This window comes from Ailuropoda melanoleuca, chromosome 6 (genome assembly GCF_002007445.2).
Source record: "Ailuropoda melanoleuca isolate Jingjing chromosome 6, ASM200744v2, whole genome shotgun sequence".
In the NCBI taxonomy this organism is placed as follows: Eukaryota; Metazoa; Chordata; class Mammalia; order Carnivora; family Ursidae; genus Ailuropoda; species Ailuropoda melanoleuca.
Window position 1 is genome coordinate 59,876,130 of NC_048223.1, and position 17,828 is coordinate 59,893,957.

General features: G+C 44.7%; 1 protein-coding gene across 9 annotated transcripts in view; it reads left to right on the forward strand.

The window, feature by feature from the left end:
* SIPA1L2 (signal induced proliferation associated 1 like 2) overlaps window positions 1–17,828 on the forward strand; it is a 240,798-nt gene that overhangs the window by 121,015 nt on the left and 101,955 nt on the right. For all 9 annotated transcript variants that reach the window (XM_019797353.2, XM_011222166.3, XM_011222167.3 and 6 more), the window contains one exon: window positions 10,863–12,603. In XM_019797353.2, the coding sequence (XP_019652912.2) occupies window positions 11,127–12,603 (1,477 nt within the window). In that variant the 5' untranslated portion in view covers window positions 10,863–11,126. The remainder of the gene's footprint in view (window positions 1–10,862; window positions 12,604–17,828) is intronic.

Below are 17,828 nucleotides of genomic sequence, written 5' to 3' on the forward strand. Positions count from 1 at the left end.
TGTTTTATTGACACACCAAAAGTTAGAAAGTTCCAAATAATCTCGTTATCATTTCATAGAGTCCCTAAAATAATTTGAAATAGAAGTTGTAGCTGGAGGAGGGTCGTACCTGAGTGGAGATTGTTTTGGGCGTTTCCTTCCCCTTCTGAAAGCTTCTGTTTGCCTCTTGGAGAGTCAGATTAACCATTGCAGATCAGTTAGTGCTTTGTTTTGTTATCGTTTTATGTATAGAAACCAGCAGTTACCCTGTTAACGTTTTGTAAACAAGGCGGTGCTCCTTGGGGAAAGTTATGTATCTTACTCATTTTAATTGCTCAATTTTAAGCCAATTAGTTAATAAATATTTATTCATATGTAAAACAGCTTTGTCAGCTAATATTTTTAGATCTTATCATATAGGAAACTCAAGGATAAGCACTTTGCATCTACATTTCATTGACTCTTTAGAATAATCCTTTGAAATAGATAAAATCATTTTACAGATAGGAAATTGACGCCTAGAGACAATGTGTAACTTGCTAGCATGTGGTAGATCCTGGATATTTGCCGAGTGCCCATGTGCAAAGACATGTCTGTGCCTTCACAGTGCTTAGAGTTTAGGGGAGGTTTGTGACAAGTGCATAGGCTGGTATACATTGCGAATAACATATGGTAAGGAAGAAGGTGTGGGGTCCTATTGGAGTCCAAATGAAGACAAGTTAGAACCAATATTAAGATTTGAGAAGGCTTCCAGCTAACCCAACATATGGATTGAGGTCTGACTAATAACACCTGGCATCAAGGTAGAGGGAAAGAGTCTCAAAGAGTCTTTGGGTGGGAGAAGAAGCCTGTGCACAGCACCTTGCATAAGAAAATTCAGGACAGGGGCACCTGGGTGGCTGAGTCGGTTAAGCATCCAACTCTTAATTTCAGCTCAGGTCATAATCTCAGGGTTGTGATACCGAGCCCCATGTCGAGCTCCACGCTGGGCATGGAGCCTGTTTAAGATCCTCCCCCTCCCCATTCCCTCTCTAAAAGAAAAGAAAAAGAAAGAAAAGAAAAGAAAAGAAAAGAAAAGAAAAGAAAAGAAAAGAAAAGAAAAGAAAAAGAAAAGAAAAGAAAATGCCCAGGAGACATGAAATGTGGAGTTTCAGGAGCTGAAGAAGGGGCCAGGCAGCTCCTCATGGACCAGATCATAAGTGACCTTTGTTACCTATGGCAGTCAGGCTTTGTCGTGACAGAAATGGGGGACTATTGAAGGAATTTATGATAATGTAAGAAAAATAAGGGAGTAGTCTAACTGTGGTGGGGGCAGTTGAAATAGCAAGTTGTATGTGAATTTGGAAACATTCAGAAGGTAGAACTGACCGGCCTTGGGATGGATGTGGACTGTGAGGGAAGACAGAATGGGCACGCTGGGCTTGGGTGGCAGGTGCATGGTGGTGCCACTCCTGAGCTGGGTGGAGGAGGGGCGTGTGCGGAGGGCATGGGCAGGAGGACATAAGCTGTCATAACTCAACCTGGCAGTGTTTTGTAGGAGACGTCTTTGGGCTTGTGGATAGGTTTCAGAGTCATCTGCGTAGAGATGGCATAGGAAACTGCTAGAACTGTGCAAGGCAATGTATGGAATTAAGAAAAGGCAGCCTAGAATAAACTCTGAGTATCATCAGCATTTAAAGAAGACCAGAGGAGGATCCAGCAAGGAAACCAAACAGAATCAAGAATCACTTTGTCCCATGAATGTGCTGTGATGACATGTCGATTCAGGACTTTGGGGTACTTTGGTTTGCAACCATTTCAATTTAGATGGATGGATGTAAGTTAATCATGAGTGCCAACTAAGTGCCAAGCAGGACTCTAAAGGCCGGGGGTATAAACGTGAATAGGGTAGATCAGGGCCCTGCTCTGATAGAGCTTACAGCTGCCTCACTTAGAAAGTCACACAGGAGCACAGACCTTGGTTTGGCCCTTTTATTCACCATGGATTACAATTCAGTGTAGACTCATAAATGTAGGGTTCTAGTGGAGACCAAATCCTTTAGGCTTTTCACTGGGGTCCCTGCTTTACTCTGATGAAAAAAAATCCTGAATTCCACCAAGGGGATCAGCTTTTCTGGGCACATCACTTAAGAAATTCTCCAAATAGCAACGTGGAGTACTTCAGAAAATTAATAGTCTAACACCGATGTGAGCATTCCACCAAGAAAAGATTGGATGCTCCTTACAAATCTTACGTTACCCTTATTAGTTACAAAATCCCAAGTTTTGCTCTTTTTAATATTCTCATGCCCCAGAATATTTACCTTCCCATTGTTTAGTTTAAGATAAATATCTAAGAGCTAATTTTCAAGGCCAGATCTACCAAAAACTTAGCAGTCAAAAGGATGACTATTGAACTTGTATATTTATGACCATTTATGACCATTAATCCTTCATAACAGCCCACTTGTCAAATTGTCTCATTTCCTTGATTTTAGCAGTCTACGATGATAAGAATTTGAGTTAATGGATTGTTTTATAGCCCGTTAGCCGTAACTTCACTTAATGCCAGGCCGAATGTCCCTGAACGCAGCAATTTTATGGTGAACGCATTTCAGGTGCTCAGACTTTGGTGCAGGAACACCTCAGCTCTTCCCCTGCCTTCCTGGTCACAGAGAGGGTAAAAGTGGGGGCAGTGTGTTCCTCCTTTTATCCCTTGCCCAATTATACATGTTCGTATTAAAGCTGATGGAATATGAGTATGAAAAATAGGCATTTTTACAGTAGTTAGGCTTTTATTATAAGTCTGCCATATAATTTTAACCATTTTTTGCCTTGAAAGAGGCTCATAATTTGTGTATTTTGTGGTTTCAATCCATTTGCTACAGCTGCAATCCTGATAAGTGGCTCAATTATAACTGTAATATTGGTCTTAAAGACTCACTGATGTCTCATGGAAAACTTTGAAAAACATTTTATCGAAAGACAATTACGCTTAAATACCGCATTTTTTCCATTTCTCTGTTCTATCCTTTACAAATTATTGCCAAGACCATTAGCATGAGAACAGATTATTTGCTCAAGCTCTGAAATTCTTGGATTTCTCAAGTTGTGGGTTGCTGCCTTTCTGAGCTAGCCTTGGCATCCCTGGAGGCCACCCCACGACCCGTGTGGTCACACAGGTTCACATGTAGGGTTTTTTCAAGTGCCCACAGAGTGCTGGTGACAACTTTCCATTTTTACTGGGGAGCAAGAGTCACAGAATTGGGTGAAAAGTAAGAATAACTGGAAACTCTGGGGAGGAAGGGCAGTGTCCTTGACATCCAACATGACCTCAGAGAAAGGAAGAAAGCTGTAGAAACATGTTCGAGGTCCATTTTAATTAATGATCATTCTGAGGTGAGCTCTGCACCTTCTCCTGTCTTGGCAAACGGTCAGTGTCCAGGTGTGGGTAGTTACCTGGGTATCGGTGCTGCTGATTCGGCCCGCCTACAGATTATTAGTCTTTATTAAGTCTCTTTATTAAGGCCTAAAGAAGGAATTAAATGACTTCTTTTTGTTGTTGTTGTTTAATTTTTTTAACCACACCAGGTTGGCAGTGTGAGTTCAGTTAGCCCTGACGTTAGGCATGTAGGATGTTTTAGGATACGCTTAAGAAGCATCTCCATTAATTAAGGCAGGACGGTGCAAGTGGTCAGGGTGGTGCCCATTATACACACATACTGGGGTCTGTTTTATTTTACCCCTCATATTTGATGAAATAACACTTCTGTCTCGTGTGGGGAAAAATACCGTGGCCTTTTTGTTGGAGAACATTGCAGAACTCTCATACCAGTGTTTTACCGTCTGTTCGAAGGATGGAACAACGTAAAATCACCGAGAGGAAAGACAGGAGCAGATGCAGGGTTGTTCAATAAAACAGGATGTGGGGTTCTGCGGGTCATGCGGCTTCGTCTCTGACTCGGACGTGAGGCCCAGGCGCCCGTCTGACCAGGTCCTCTGATTGTACGCTTTCCCTTTGCCGTCCTTTGGTGGAGCGATACCACTCGTGGGCACGCATCCAGAGCCCCGGGATGCTGGCACCGCGCCCGCTCGAGAAGAGTGGCGCGCTGTGAACCATCAGCCTCTTTGCCTGGCTCCAAGCAGGACAGAGACTGATGGGGGGTTGGCTCTTTGGGTCTCCTCATTTCTCATCGTGTCTGGGATGGGCCGTGAGCGTGGTTGATGCCGCTGCAGAGATGGTTAGAAGATGAAGTACGGCATGCTTTCCTTCTGCACCGTGAGAAGGTACGTCTGGAACCACCTCACTTGGCTGGGACAGCGGTGGGGGTGGAGAAGCTCTTTCCAGAGTGGCCTAGCTGTTGACTTCTATGATCAAGGTAACCTGTTCATGTAAGGATCTGGGCATGCCTTGGCACAAACAGCATCCTGCGAAGAGTTATCAACTGTCCATGTTTATCTGAGTTTCTGTAATGAACATGTTTCTGCAAAATTATTAAACTTTGATGATGGCAGTAGATTCTGTAACTGTAAGAACTTTCCATTTAAATGTCAAGTATTTTATCTTCTAAAAGGTTACTACTGCCTAACATGTGCGGTTAGCAATTTATTTATTTATTTAATAATATTTATCGAACATGTACCCCACACAAGAAAGCGTGCCCGGCCTGGCAGGTACAGAGTGAACCGAACAGACACAGTCCTGGGCATTGTGGCGTGAAGGTGTAGCAAGGGGGTGTTTGCGAAAGAGAGGGCCCCACGGGAGCGTGCTGCAGGGACACCCAGTCAGGAATGAGAGCGATGAGGGCGAAGGCTTGTCAGCTGGGCCCAGGCAGCATCAGCCCTGTTTCCAGGGATGGCTCAGCTGCAGGCGCAGAGAGTGGGCTGCTTGAAGACTGGAAAGGCCCTCAACGTGTCTGGGCCACAGCACAGAGGACAAGGAAGGGGGACCGCAAGGTATGAGGCTGCAGACTGAGCAGGAAAGAGACTTGTAAGGCAGAATGTGGATTTTGATCTTAACAAAGATGACAAGTTTTGGGGCGCCTGGGTGCCTCAGTCGGTGAAGCAGCTGACTCTTGATTTAGGCTTAGGTCATGATCTCAGGGTGGTGGGGTCGGACCCTGAGTCAGGCTCCATGCTGGGCATAGAGCCTACTTCAGATTCTCTTTCTCCCTCTCCTTCTGCCCCCCCCCAATTGATTGCCAACCAAGGGCAGACATGGAAGGACGAGTTCAGAAGTGGGCATATTTGTTAAGTGATGACAGAAGACCAGTGAGATTTTACTGACTTTATTTTCCTCCTGAGAAGTACGAAGCTGCAATTTTTGCTAAGATGTTGGGGCAGGAAGTGTGAAGAGATCAAGGTCTTTCAAAGGGCTGCTGTGGAGATGGGTGGGGAGAGAGAGGGATCAGGTCTGAGCTGGATAATTGGCCCAGGCTTTCATATTAGCCTCACAAACTCACCAGAAACCCTAAAAGACTTTATTTAAACACAGTTCTGTGCTTTGGAGAATTGCATTTTCTCCTGTTCTGTAAGGATGCACAACTATAATTATTGTGAGCTCCATGCTTCGTCTGGGGGCCAGTTACACTCCCCTAATTCCTGCGGGCTCTCCTCTAAGATGCCATCCTTTTCCTGTCTCCTGTCAGTCTGTATCTAGCAACCCCAGTGAGGCTGGGTGGCATGCCACCCTGCACTGGAGAGTCAGAGGGAATTTGAGCACAGAGGATATATAAATAGCTGGTCAGTACAAGGAATATATTTGGAGACCGATGTTTGGAGGATGCTTCCTAGATTATACCTTCATTACATTCATGTACCTGCAACTAAGAGTGCAGATTTCTGTCTTTCAAAAACTTTTCAGCTGTGGGGACCCTGAGTGACTCAGTCGGTTGAGCGTCTGACTCTTGATTTAGGCTCGGGTCATGATCTCAGGGTTGTGAGATCGAGCCCCGAGTTGGGCTCTGCACTCAGCATAGCGCCTGCTTCAGAATCTCACCCCCTTCCCTCTGCACCCCCCCCCAACTCACTCACTCTCCCTCTCTCAAAAACAAAACAAACAAAAAAGCCTTTTCAGCTGAGTGCTGCATAGTAACAGACAAAGGTGGAAAGTTAGAACTTGCAAAAAAATAAAGATAGTGAGAGAGGCAGAAAAGCCTTATGTGCCAGGTGCCTATGATGCAGGCATGTGGCCCCAGATCCGCAGCTCTCCATCTACAGCCCTGCAGGGCGAATATGATTCACCGAGGCAGGGGTGTGTGTGCATGTGTGTGCACACACATGTGCATGTCTGTGTCTCCCTATAATCCAAAGCCTCACCCCTAGGTTCTGGATTATTTTCACAGGTCATTCCAGCTCATGCTTTAGTTTTCATTTCCTCCACTCTTTTGCTTTCTGCGTTTCTCCCTGTTTAGAGCCTATGCCATTCCTTCTTACTGTCTGCTTTCAAAGACATTGATTTTAATTTTTCCCTGAGGGCTATAATATTTTTTAAATTGCATGATCTTAATATTTCTAATTTATCTTATTTAAAAACAAGTGATGTAATTGTTTTGAGGTGTTTTCTTTTTACGGCCGCCATTAAAAATGCTGTTATTTAGTAATATTTTTAAAAGGAAGGTGCTCTCTGCAATACTTTGTATTTAGTAATATTTAGTAGTACTTTTAAAAGGAAGGTGCTGGCTGATTCTGTCAATAGGGAGATTGACTTTGGGGAGCTATGGCAGCTGGAAAATGTGGCTTAAGGGGGTAGCTGTCAGGAGGGGGTCTGCTGCAACTTTACTAATCAGCTACGGTGTCAGGAATTTTTTGGCTTTGAATACTTTGAATTGTTAGTGGCATACAGGAAATGTGTTCAAAGGTATACATTTGTAATATTAGAGCAGGGACCTTGCCCAGGAAACTCCGGTTTTGATATTGGGTTCGAATGCCAGAACTGTAATTTCAATTCATTTCTTTATGTATCAGGCAGTCTGCAACATAGTACGTTTGGTCACTGAATTTACTGTCCTCGGTCTTTAACTGGTTTTAATTGTGGTCTCTCAGAACATTTAAAATCGATCTGGGCTATACTGAAGTCTACTGAGTAAACCAAAAAGGGTAATTAATTGGCTCAAGCAATTGAAAAATCCCATGGGTAGTGCTGGTTTCAGGTACAGTTGGAGTCAAGAGCTCTATCCTTTGGATTCCTTCTTTGCCTCCTGAGGCGCAACCTCCGTGCTTTTTGGCCGCATTCTCAGTCACATGGGCAGGGCGAGCCCAGCAGTTCCCCATTTCTGTCCTACCACCGGAGCACCGCCAAGAATCAGAGCATCAGTGCTGGGCGGACTCTTCCTGGTAGGGTTGTCATTGGCCTGGCTGGCTCTTGGGCTCATCCCTGGACCAATCACTGTAGCTGGGAGATGCTGTGCTTATATTGGTCAAACCTGGGTCACATGTTAGGGGGTGGAGTTAGCCCCACAGGAATTAAATGGTTTTAGAGGTAAGATTGCCCAGAGGGATTCAGGAGAATAAAGGGAACAGACAGGAAAAATCAGTAGCTGCCTGCTACAGCTAATGTTCTTATCATACATCACAAATTTTAAAAATCATAATTGAAGGAATATTCTCAGAAGATTTCTTTGGGGAACCATTTTGTGTGCTCTGAGTTTGCCCTTGTTTCTGTGCTTTTTGTCAAATGTAATAATAAAATTCAGCACAGATTCATCTGTTTGAAACTCTTTCTGTTATTTATGTTTCAAAGTAATTATTATTTTGTTTTTTTAATTTTTTGACAATGTGTTGTCTTCCATGTCTATGGACGATCTATGGAATAAAGATTTTGTATTTTTAATACTGTCTCTTACAAACGATGATAATGTTAGAAATGTAAGGGATGTGAATGCTCAGAATATTGATTTTCAAGTGGTTTGTTTTTCTGGAAGTAATTATTCAGTGCATGCATTGTCCTCGCTAATCCCAGCTTTAAGGTTTCCTGTCTCACACATCTCTTGGCAGATGGCTTAACCCCAGAGCTGCCCCAGGGGGTGTGGTGAGTGGGTTACCCCTGTGGGGCGGTGCTGGTTTGCTCAGCTTGAAGCAGGTGGGGTTAGGCCAGGTGTGGCCAGGGAGGATAAAAGACTTTCAAAGTCATTGTTAAGATGGCTCTTTGCATTTCATCTATACATTGGCCATGTTTTTACGGAGGGATTCATTATGTTTCTGCTGTCTTCAGTGATCATCAGTTTAAATTTTCCATTCTTAAAATTTTTTTTTCCATTCTTGGATCAGTTTTGGGAATTTGTGGTTTGCTAGGAAATCATTAGTTTCCTTTGTGTTTTCAAATTTGTTGCTATATAGTTGCTTATGGTATAATTCTTTTAGAGTTAATATTAATTTTAATCTCCTGTATATATGGTCATGTTTCCTTTCTCATTTCCAAACTTGTATAATACTATTCTTTCTCTCTTTTCGTTTCTCAGGCTTGGGAAGGAGTAGATCTATTTCCTCACTCTTTTTTAAAAAACTACCTCTTGGATTTGTCCATCCTTCTTTTTTTTTTATTTTTTTTTAATACTTTTTTTTTAAGATTTTATTTATTTATTCGAAAGAGATAGAGACAGCCAGCGAGAGAGGGAACACAAGCAGAGGGAGTGGGAGAGGAAGAAGCAGGCTCTCAGCAGAGGAGCCTGATGTGGGGCTCGATCCCAGAACACCGGGATCACGCCGTGAGCCGAAGGCAGACGCTTAACCGCTGTGCCACCCAGGCGCCCTTGTCCATCCTTCTTCTACCTTGTTTTTTCCTTATTAATTTTGGCTTTTATCTTTTTTTTAAGATTTTGTTTATTTGATAAAAAAAGCCAGCGAGAGAGGGGAACACAAGCAGGGGGAGTGGGAGAGGAAGAAGCAGGCTCCCAGCGGAGGAGCCCGATGTGGGGCTCGATCCCAGAACACCGCCCCGAGCCCAAGGATGACGCTTAAGGACTAAGCCACCCAGGCGCTCCTGGCTTTTATCTTTATTCATTCCTTCTGTCCTAGGTTTTTTTTTTTTTTTTTTTTTTTTAAGCACATTTTGTTCTAATATCTTAAGGTGCCGAGTACTAATTATATTTTTTGAAAGTACACAGTTTGGTGGTGTCAGTGGGCATGGTTCTTCCTTCCGTGACAGGATACTTACAAATTAATAGTATATACCTGAGAATGAATGTCCTAATAATGCCTGCTGAGAATTCACATAGCTCCGTACCAGCCTTTGGAAGTAATTCGTAAGCTTTCAGATTTTGTTATGTTCATAGAGCAGCAGAATTATCAGTAAAATTTAGAGATTAAAATTGTTTTCTTTCATATATCAGTTGTCAGCTTTCAGTTTCCAGGAAAGGATTCTGTAATAGCCTAAACTGTAGAGGAAATAACTATAATTCAGAATCATCTGTGGTCCTTTTAAACACAAGGATTCCAAGTGACATATGTAAGATGCAGTCATCTCCCTTCTCTTTCTGAGAACCACGGACAGACACTGATCTGGTGCATTGAAGTGTCTGATTGTGCTTTCTCTCTTTGTTTACCAATTCCTAAAATATCATTATATTTCCTCAGTTGTGAAGTTGCCCTGGGAACAGACAGCATCTTATCATGTCCGGACTGATTTTTTTTCCATTGAGGGAGAAGCAGGCTGCCATAAGAAAATACCAGTTATTCCAAGGGACTAACACATGTTCATCTCAAGGCCATTAAGAACCCATTGGAGGGACACCTGGTCCGGCTCAGTCAGTGGAGCATGTGACTCTTCAGTCTCAGGGTCATGAGTTTGAGTCCCATGTTGGCAGCAGAGATTACTTAAAAAATAATGATAATAATAACCCATTGGAAAAAGTTCTAATACTGTTCAGCTAGTTGGAATTTTAATATTTTCTAACTGAATTGCAGTTGTTTTTTATGCTTTGGTGAGGACGGAGGGAAATCATCTATGTTATACCTTTTTACCATCATTATTTTCAGAAGAATTAGAGTCGTTCATTGATTCTTATGCGAACAAGTAGTAAATTTCCCATAAGTTGGGAAGATATGTTATACCTGGAAAATATTTTTGTCTAATTAAAGACAGAATAAATTGAAAAAGTTATCTGTAATTAAAGAAAAAAGTTGATTAAAAGTCAAGTTTCTACTGACCACAAAGATAAATTATGCTTTTATTTTACCCCTGCACATTTGTCAAATTGCTAGTGGCATGATGAACTAGAAAGGTATATTTGCTCAGATACCAAATTCTTCAAGGCTCCTTCCCACATTAACGGGATCTCTGATTGAGAGACCACATTCTAGAAACTCATTTGCTAATGCCTGGTATTCACCGTTTTGCTGCTGGACATTTTGAATTTAAATATTTTGAAAGAAAATACAATAACCCTCAAAAAATTATATGACCATTGTGTTACTCTATAACTCATTGAAATGTTTGATTATTTAATTTCAACTAGGCCACATTAATAGACAATGTTGGTCTGGAGATGAAAGGCATGTTATGTTCCTGGCTTAGAGGAGCTTGAAGTTAGCTAGTGGAAGAGACTGGTCAGTAAACCAGCCAGTAAGAGTATAAGGAGATATGCTAGCATTAAGTGTAGACATGGGTGCTGTGGGAACACAGAAGAAGCACTCTTTGCTCAGATGTGGGCTGAGGGAAAGTTTTTTGGAGAGGGTACTGCTTGATTCTGGGGCATAAAGTCTAGCCAGCCAAGTAGAGCGAGAAGGCAGAATGTTCCAGTGAGAAGGAGCCGTATGAAGAATGGAGACATGAAACTTCGTGACTATTTGGGGGAATTGGGGATGGGCAGAAGTTGGAGAGAAGGACAGATGAGAAACCATATGTAAAGTGTATTGAACTTAAGCTACAAAAATTGTTAATGGTTATTTTCTGTGTTTTAATTCAGGTGAAGGAAATACTCAAGGCCAGATGTCTTAAGGAATGCTCTTGAAAAGGACAGAGGTATACAAAAGTATTTCAGCAACTGAGAATCAGGCCAGTTTTGGAGAAACCGTACTCTGAGGATGTTGTTTGCTTTTGGTTAAAAAGAGAAAATACAACTGTAGAGGAAGGATTTATATCTGCATTTACGATCACATTGTAAATAACGATGTAATTAGATTCAGCTCAGTCTTGCTGGTGAGACTTGGAGCTTCTTGGCTCGGCAGACATGAGTGACCCAAGGCAGTCACAAGACGAGAAGCACAAGCTTGGCAGAGCCTCTTCGAAGTTCAAGGATCCTCCCAGAATCATGCAGTCTGATGATTATTTTGCTCGAAAATTTAAAGCCATTAATGGCAACATGGGCCCCGCCACTTCTTTAAATGTGCCAAATTCCACCGAGAGTGGTGGGCCGGCTAACGGTACCCCAGCTGTGCCCAAGATGGGTGTGAGAGCAAGAGTGTGCGAGTGGCCTCCCAAGAAGGACTGCTCCAAGGAGCTAGCCTGCAAGGCGCTGTGGGAAAGCCGGTCACAGACCAGTTACGAAAGCGTCACATCCATCACGCACAATGGGCAAAACGACCAGAGCGATGGCCAGCAAGAGGAGCAGCTCGATCTGGACTTTGTGGAGGCGAAGTACACCATTGGAGACATCTTCGTTCACTCTCCTCAAAGAGGACTGCACCCCATAAGACAGAGAAGCAACAGTGATGTCACCATCAGCGACATTGACGCTGAAGACGTCTTAGACCAAAACGCAGTGAACCCCAACACCGGGGCCGCCCTCCACCGCGAGTACGGAAGCACGTCTTCCATTGACCGGCAGGGCTTGTCTGGTGAGAACTTCTTTGCCATGCTCCGAGGGTACCGCGTAGAGAATTACGACCACAAAGCGATGGCCCCTTTTGGGTTCCCTGAGTTTTTCCCCTGCGATCCTGCGATCTCGCCCAGCCTCCACGCCGCAGCGCAGATTTCTAGAGGAGAATTTGTCCGCATCTCAGGATTAGACTACATGGACAGTGCCCTCCTCATGGGGAGAGACAGGGACAAGCCTTTCAAACGAAGGTTGAAGTCGGAGTCAGTGGAAACGTCCCTCTTCCGGAAGCTTCGGACTGTTAAAAGTGAACACGAAGCTTTCAAGTTCACGTGTGACCCAGAAGACGGGCGTCTGGAGCGGGGCGTTCGCCCTTGGAATTGTCAGCGGTGTTTTGCACATTATGACGTCCAGAGCATTTTGTTTAATATCAATGAGGCCATGGCTACGAGGGCCAACGTGGGGAAGCGGAAAAACATCACCACCGGGGCCTCGGCAGCATCCCAGACCCAGATGACAGCAGGCCAGACGGGCAACTGTGAGTCCCCTTTGGGGAGCAAGGAGGATCTCAACTCCAAGGAGAACCTGGATGCTGATGAGGGTGACGGGAAAAGCAACGAGCTTGTCCTGAGTTGTCCTTACTTTCGGAACGAGACCGGCGGGGAAGGCGACAGGAGGATTGCCCTCTCTCGGGCCAGCTCGTCATCGTTCAGTTCTGGGGAAGGCTGCTCCTTTGAGTCCTCTCTGAGCTCCCACTGCACAAACGCAGGCGTCTCCGTCCTGGAAGTGCCTAGAGAAAACCAGCCCATTCACAGGGAGAAAGTGAAGCGCTACATCATAGAGCACATTGACCTTGGGGCCTACTATTACCGCAAGTTCTTCTACGGGAAAGGTAAGGAGAGTCCGGAGTGTGCGCGTGTGTCTCGGGAGGGTCGTGCTGTGCTGCTTTGAGCTGCGGCACCTTCACCGGGGACGTCTTCCCTGGTTAAACGTTATCCCTCCTTCTTCCTCTGATTAATCTCTCCTACTGTTTACAGTGGATAATTCTGTCAGGCATTTCCCCCCTCTAGACTCTTCTGTACTTTTTTCCTACACCTTGCTTCCCCTTCTCACTTCTGTCTTCACAGCTCCTAGTACGTTGTTGTGTGCATTGGAAGTGGTGGGTAAATCTTTGCTGGGAGGATGTATGAATTAGCATGGTCGACAGATCGTTTTCCTGCAGTTCTATAGATGGCATTAAACTCCAAGATGCAGATAATCCTTTGGCATTGTGGTTTGAGAAATTCTCTAATCCTTTGTGAAATAGCGTTTACTTTTATTTAGATTTTTGGGTTTGAAGGATGCATTCCTCAGAAGTCATGCAGTTGAATCCTTAGCCTTTAAATAAGTGTCCTTAGTTAATGCAAGGACAGGAAATCTGCTCTGTTGGAGACTTCTACAAAGAAACAGTTCCCATACCTGTCAGCCACACAGGTTCCATGAAACATGCTCGGGGCATTGCCTTCTGATGGGTGTGGCTTGCCACCTGAGCCCCTTCCTTAGAGGCCAGGATACTTTTCAGGGCTGTCTTTTTCTGTGTTCAGTTTCCCTGGCCACCCTGCTCGCATCCCCTTGTCAGAGCAGCTGAGGAGGGGGAGGTGGGCCCAGGCAGGCTGGTGAATAAACCGTTCGGCCACGGGTCCGGCTCCCCGCGAGCTGACCGCACTGGAATTCTATGCAGCATCGGTGTCTAGCTTCAGAATGTTTGCGTGTCATCTTTGACTCCAGTTGGTTCCTTTTGGTGACAGGTTGTGTGTAACTCCGACCTCGGGAGGCCACTCCATCCTCGTCAGTCCCTGGAGCCTTTTTAAAACTTTTCTCCATGGAACGAATTTGCATGCCAGAGAGATTGCAATCGCAGTTGTTACATCCATAAGATATTTCCTCATTGTTTGCATCAATTCAGATTTAGCCAATGGTCCATAATCCTAATATTATGAAATCGTAGAAATGGGTGGAACAGTTATGACGTTGGGTTAAGCAGTTTGGCTAAGTAGGCACTTGCATTACAACCGGTCATATCTCTGAGTTATGTGTCCCTTTTCATAGTGATGACATAATGGGACTGAAATAATTCTGCCGGCGGGTCTGGGTCCCCCAGGTGTGTCCCTGGGCTCTCGTCTCTGTCCCGGCCCCCCGGTTGAACTCAGGGAAACTTGGACTTCCTTGCTAGCGTCTGCTGTGCAAGCATGTGTGGCGCTCAAGCTCGTGTTCATCCGGCAACAGCACGTTCCACAGTGCTGTTCCAAGATGGTCTCTAGGTGGAAGTTATTTCTGGAAAGGGAGGCCACGAAGAAATAGGCTTCCTAATTAAGATTGTTTTAATTGATGAAGCCATGGCTGTCCGTGCCAGCAATAAAATAGTCTCTTAGAATTATTACACTCTGAGATCCTCAGGCATTGAATAATTTGGCTAGCTGAGTTTTGTAAATCATTTGCGGATCACCGTTCAAAATACCAGAACGCGAAAGTCATATATGTGCGTGTGGATGTGTGCGTGTGTGTTTATACAGAGACGTAGTGCCAGCGTCTCCTCCGTGCTCTGATGCGCATTAAGCACACGTGTACACGTGCATGGAATGAGCAGCGGGTGCTTTCTGCAGCCAAGGTCACCGTCATTCATGTCCTCAGGGTCTATTCCTAGGGATGGTGCTGGATTCTGTTTAGTTGTCTTGACTGCATTTTGTAGGTTTTTTCTTGAACTCATCAACTGGCACTTCCGGGTAGTTTTAAAGAGCGACTGGGAGTGGTGTATTTCTTCTGCTTTTTCTAATTTGCTGCTAAGGATTTTCCAGGGCATTGGCAGTTACGTCAGCAGACTTGTTAGCTTTGAATGTGAAATTCAAAATAAGCTCCAGAGAAGAACTTGAGGGCAGACACCCTGTGGGTGAGTTGTACGTGGATACAGATATAAGGCTTAGGGGGCCCTGGGCGTTGGGCTCACTCTGGTTCTGTAAATGCACCAGGCAAGTAAATTCTAGAATCTTCTCCCAAGCCTGCCGAATGAGGACGTGGGGCAGCGATCCCTGAGGTCGCTTTGGCATCAGGGTTCTTCAGCACTGGGCTGTGCTGCTGTGGCTGCTGATGGGTCCGAGGAGAGAATAGGACTTGAGCCGGCCCCTCTGCTCTCGCCCTGCAGCCGTGAACTCTGCCTGCTTTCTCCTATTTTTAGCTCTTGCCCGGTGGGCCTGTGTGTCTCAGAATGAAACTGGCTCCAGCCGCTGCTGCCCCGGCTGGTCCCTGTGCAGAGCCATGCAGGGCTGGAGGCAGGGGCAGCAGCCGGTTCCCCAATGGGTCAGTGCCCCCCCACCCCCTCCATGGTATGGGAATGGAGACAGGCAGCCAGCTCGCCCCTGGCTTTAGCCTCTGGACTCTAATTTGCAAACACACCCCCAGTCGCAGGAACATCATTGCACAACCTAAAAACAGAAGCCCGTGGGCCGCCTGGCCCAGATCGGGTGTGTTTGTGGGCAGCTTTGTTCTTTTCCTTTTTCTCTTTTCCCTTCACTTTTTTTTTTTTTTCCTCTTTGGAAGCAGATGTTCAGGGATCCTTTGCTATTTCCCAGAATGCCTTTTCTTTTTCTTCATGCTCCACCATTCTGTGTGAAATTTCATTTTCCAAAGAAGTAAGCGGCTCCCGATGGCTGGGAAGGGTGGCAAGTACAGAGTCTTCGTGAGGTGGCTTAGTCTGTACTGGGTGGTTAGCGTGGGATGGCTGCACTTTACGCTGAGGTGCGCTCCTGTGACACAAAACCACTGAACGGTTGTGAAGAACTCTGCAGAAGGATTTGTGCCGGGGAGTGGCGAGTCACAGCAACCCATGTATCCGTCGCTTGTCCACGCAAATCCATCTGTAGCCTTCCAGGAAAACAGCTTTTTAAGAGAAAGTGGGGCAAGATGGTAGCAAGCGCGGGGAACCCTGGAGAAAGTTCCTCACTGTTGCTGGCCATGCCCATGAAGAAAATTGGGTGCTGCCTGCCGTGCACCTGTTTCCCTCATGGAAGTCCCGGTGAAATCACAGTTTCCCTCTTCTGTGAGTTTCCCGTTCATGAGGCAGGCCACGAGGAAGGGCCCCTGAGACGGATTGTGGTGGTGTGAGTCTGTTTGGATACCCTTGAGCTTCCTTCATGGCACAGTGGCTGACGTCCCCTCTGCTGGACCCTAGCACTTCGCACCACTGGCCAGCAACGGGCTGTCCCCGGGGGGGCCGGAGTGGAGCTGCAGGACAGTGAAGACACCCCTGGGTCCCTGAGTGCCCACCAAGTCTTGCCGTGGTCAGGAACTTGCGCCCCTGCAGTTACACGGGAGTTCTAAAACCGTTCTCTGCCTGTCTTCAAGCCGCATGGACCAGAACAGCTCTAGACAAGAATCGCTCGAGAAGGAAGACCATGTCCTTTTTGGGTAAAGAAAGGTCAAATTAGCCAAGAGGATAAAGCTAGGTCTCTTGGATGACTTTGGAGTGGAACGTGGCTAAATCTTTGAACCATCGGGACATCGTTTTATATGGGTGCAGGAACATGTCCTCTTAATGTGGGGGAAAATCCTAAGATTGGCAATAAGTACCTTTTTTTCGGTCTAGAATTTTTACATGGCGTAGAAGTATTATGTGATCATTATAGGAAAATAAAGAAGCGAAAGAAAAAGAAAGAAAATCACCCTAGTCCCTAAGAGATAATCACCATGAACAGTTTCCTCTTTATCTTTGTAGGCTTTTTCTGATGCAAATAAATTTATGTAAATGGAACCTTCTATTGCTGTCTGTGGAACTTGCTTTGGATGATCTTCTGTGTTATTATGTGTAGAGCTGCATCAGCATTTTACAAGCCATTATCGATGATCATTATCTGCCTTGGGTGTATGGGGAGATGCCAGGTATTTGCCAGCCATGATCTGGGCAGAAGAGTTAATGACTGTATTTGCTTTATTTTGGAGAAAAACCCATCAGCTTGATAGAAGCACAGTGATAAAAGGACATGTATTTCTTCCTCTCTTAGGTGCAGTATACCTACAAAACGGCTCCTGTCAAATACAGTAATGTTCGTTTTAATGAACAGATCTTTACTTAAATTATTATAAAAGATGTTTTAATTTCATAAAGTTTGAAAAATTATGACAATTATCCTTCTCCACTGGAATGTGGACTGTATGTAGTAGTGACTCCCTTCCAAGGGCTAGCGCACTGAGAGGGAGAAGGTTGCAGGGGAGAGGTCTGGAAAGCACCAACCCAGTCAGGTCATCAAGGTCAACATCAGCATTAATAGGTCAGGGAGTTAGTTTATACCCCTGACATGATGGGAATGGCATTTCTGGGGTCTTCCTCCAAACCCATAACCTCAGTCTGTTTAGGGAAATATATTAGACAAATCCCTGCCGAGGGACATTTCTACAAAATCCCTGACCAGTGTTGCTCCAAACTAGCAAGGTCACCCAGAACAAGGAGAGTCTGAGAAACTCAGAGGCTACACGAGCCTATAAAAGCCACGAGTAACTGTAATGGGGTCTCCTGAATGGGATCTTGGAAGAGAAAGGACATTAATAAAGCAGAAATCTGAATAAAGGATGGACTTGATCAATATCAGTGTCAGTGTTGGTTTTTTAACAGAATGAACTACTAAAGAAACTAAGATATTAACTAAGAAACTGAGCCAGGAGTGTGGAGAACTCCACTATCTTTGCAAGCTTTTCTACAAATCAAACCAGCTTAAAAATAGTTTGCTTCAAATCTTTTCTAAATGTAAGTCATAAATTCTGATATGTTTAACATGAGCATCTTTAAAATTACAGCAAAAAGAACTTACAGGCAGTTCTTAAAAGTAACAAATCTACAGTTTATGTTACTTTGTTAAGCTCTTTAGGACTCCTGTGAGCAGTTGAGGCCACTGTGTGTTTCAAGTAAAGTAAAATTGACAAAATGTCAGTTTCCCACAGCCCTTTCTACACACATCTGCAGAATGCCAGGAGTATTTTTCTCAAATTTACCTAGAAGAGCAGGGGAATTGTTTGGCTTTAGAATTTATACTTTCTTTGGTCTTTATTGAAATGCACAGACTTTCCCTTTCAATTTCCCCTCAAATCTGC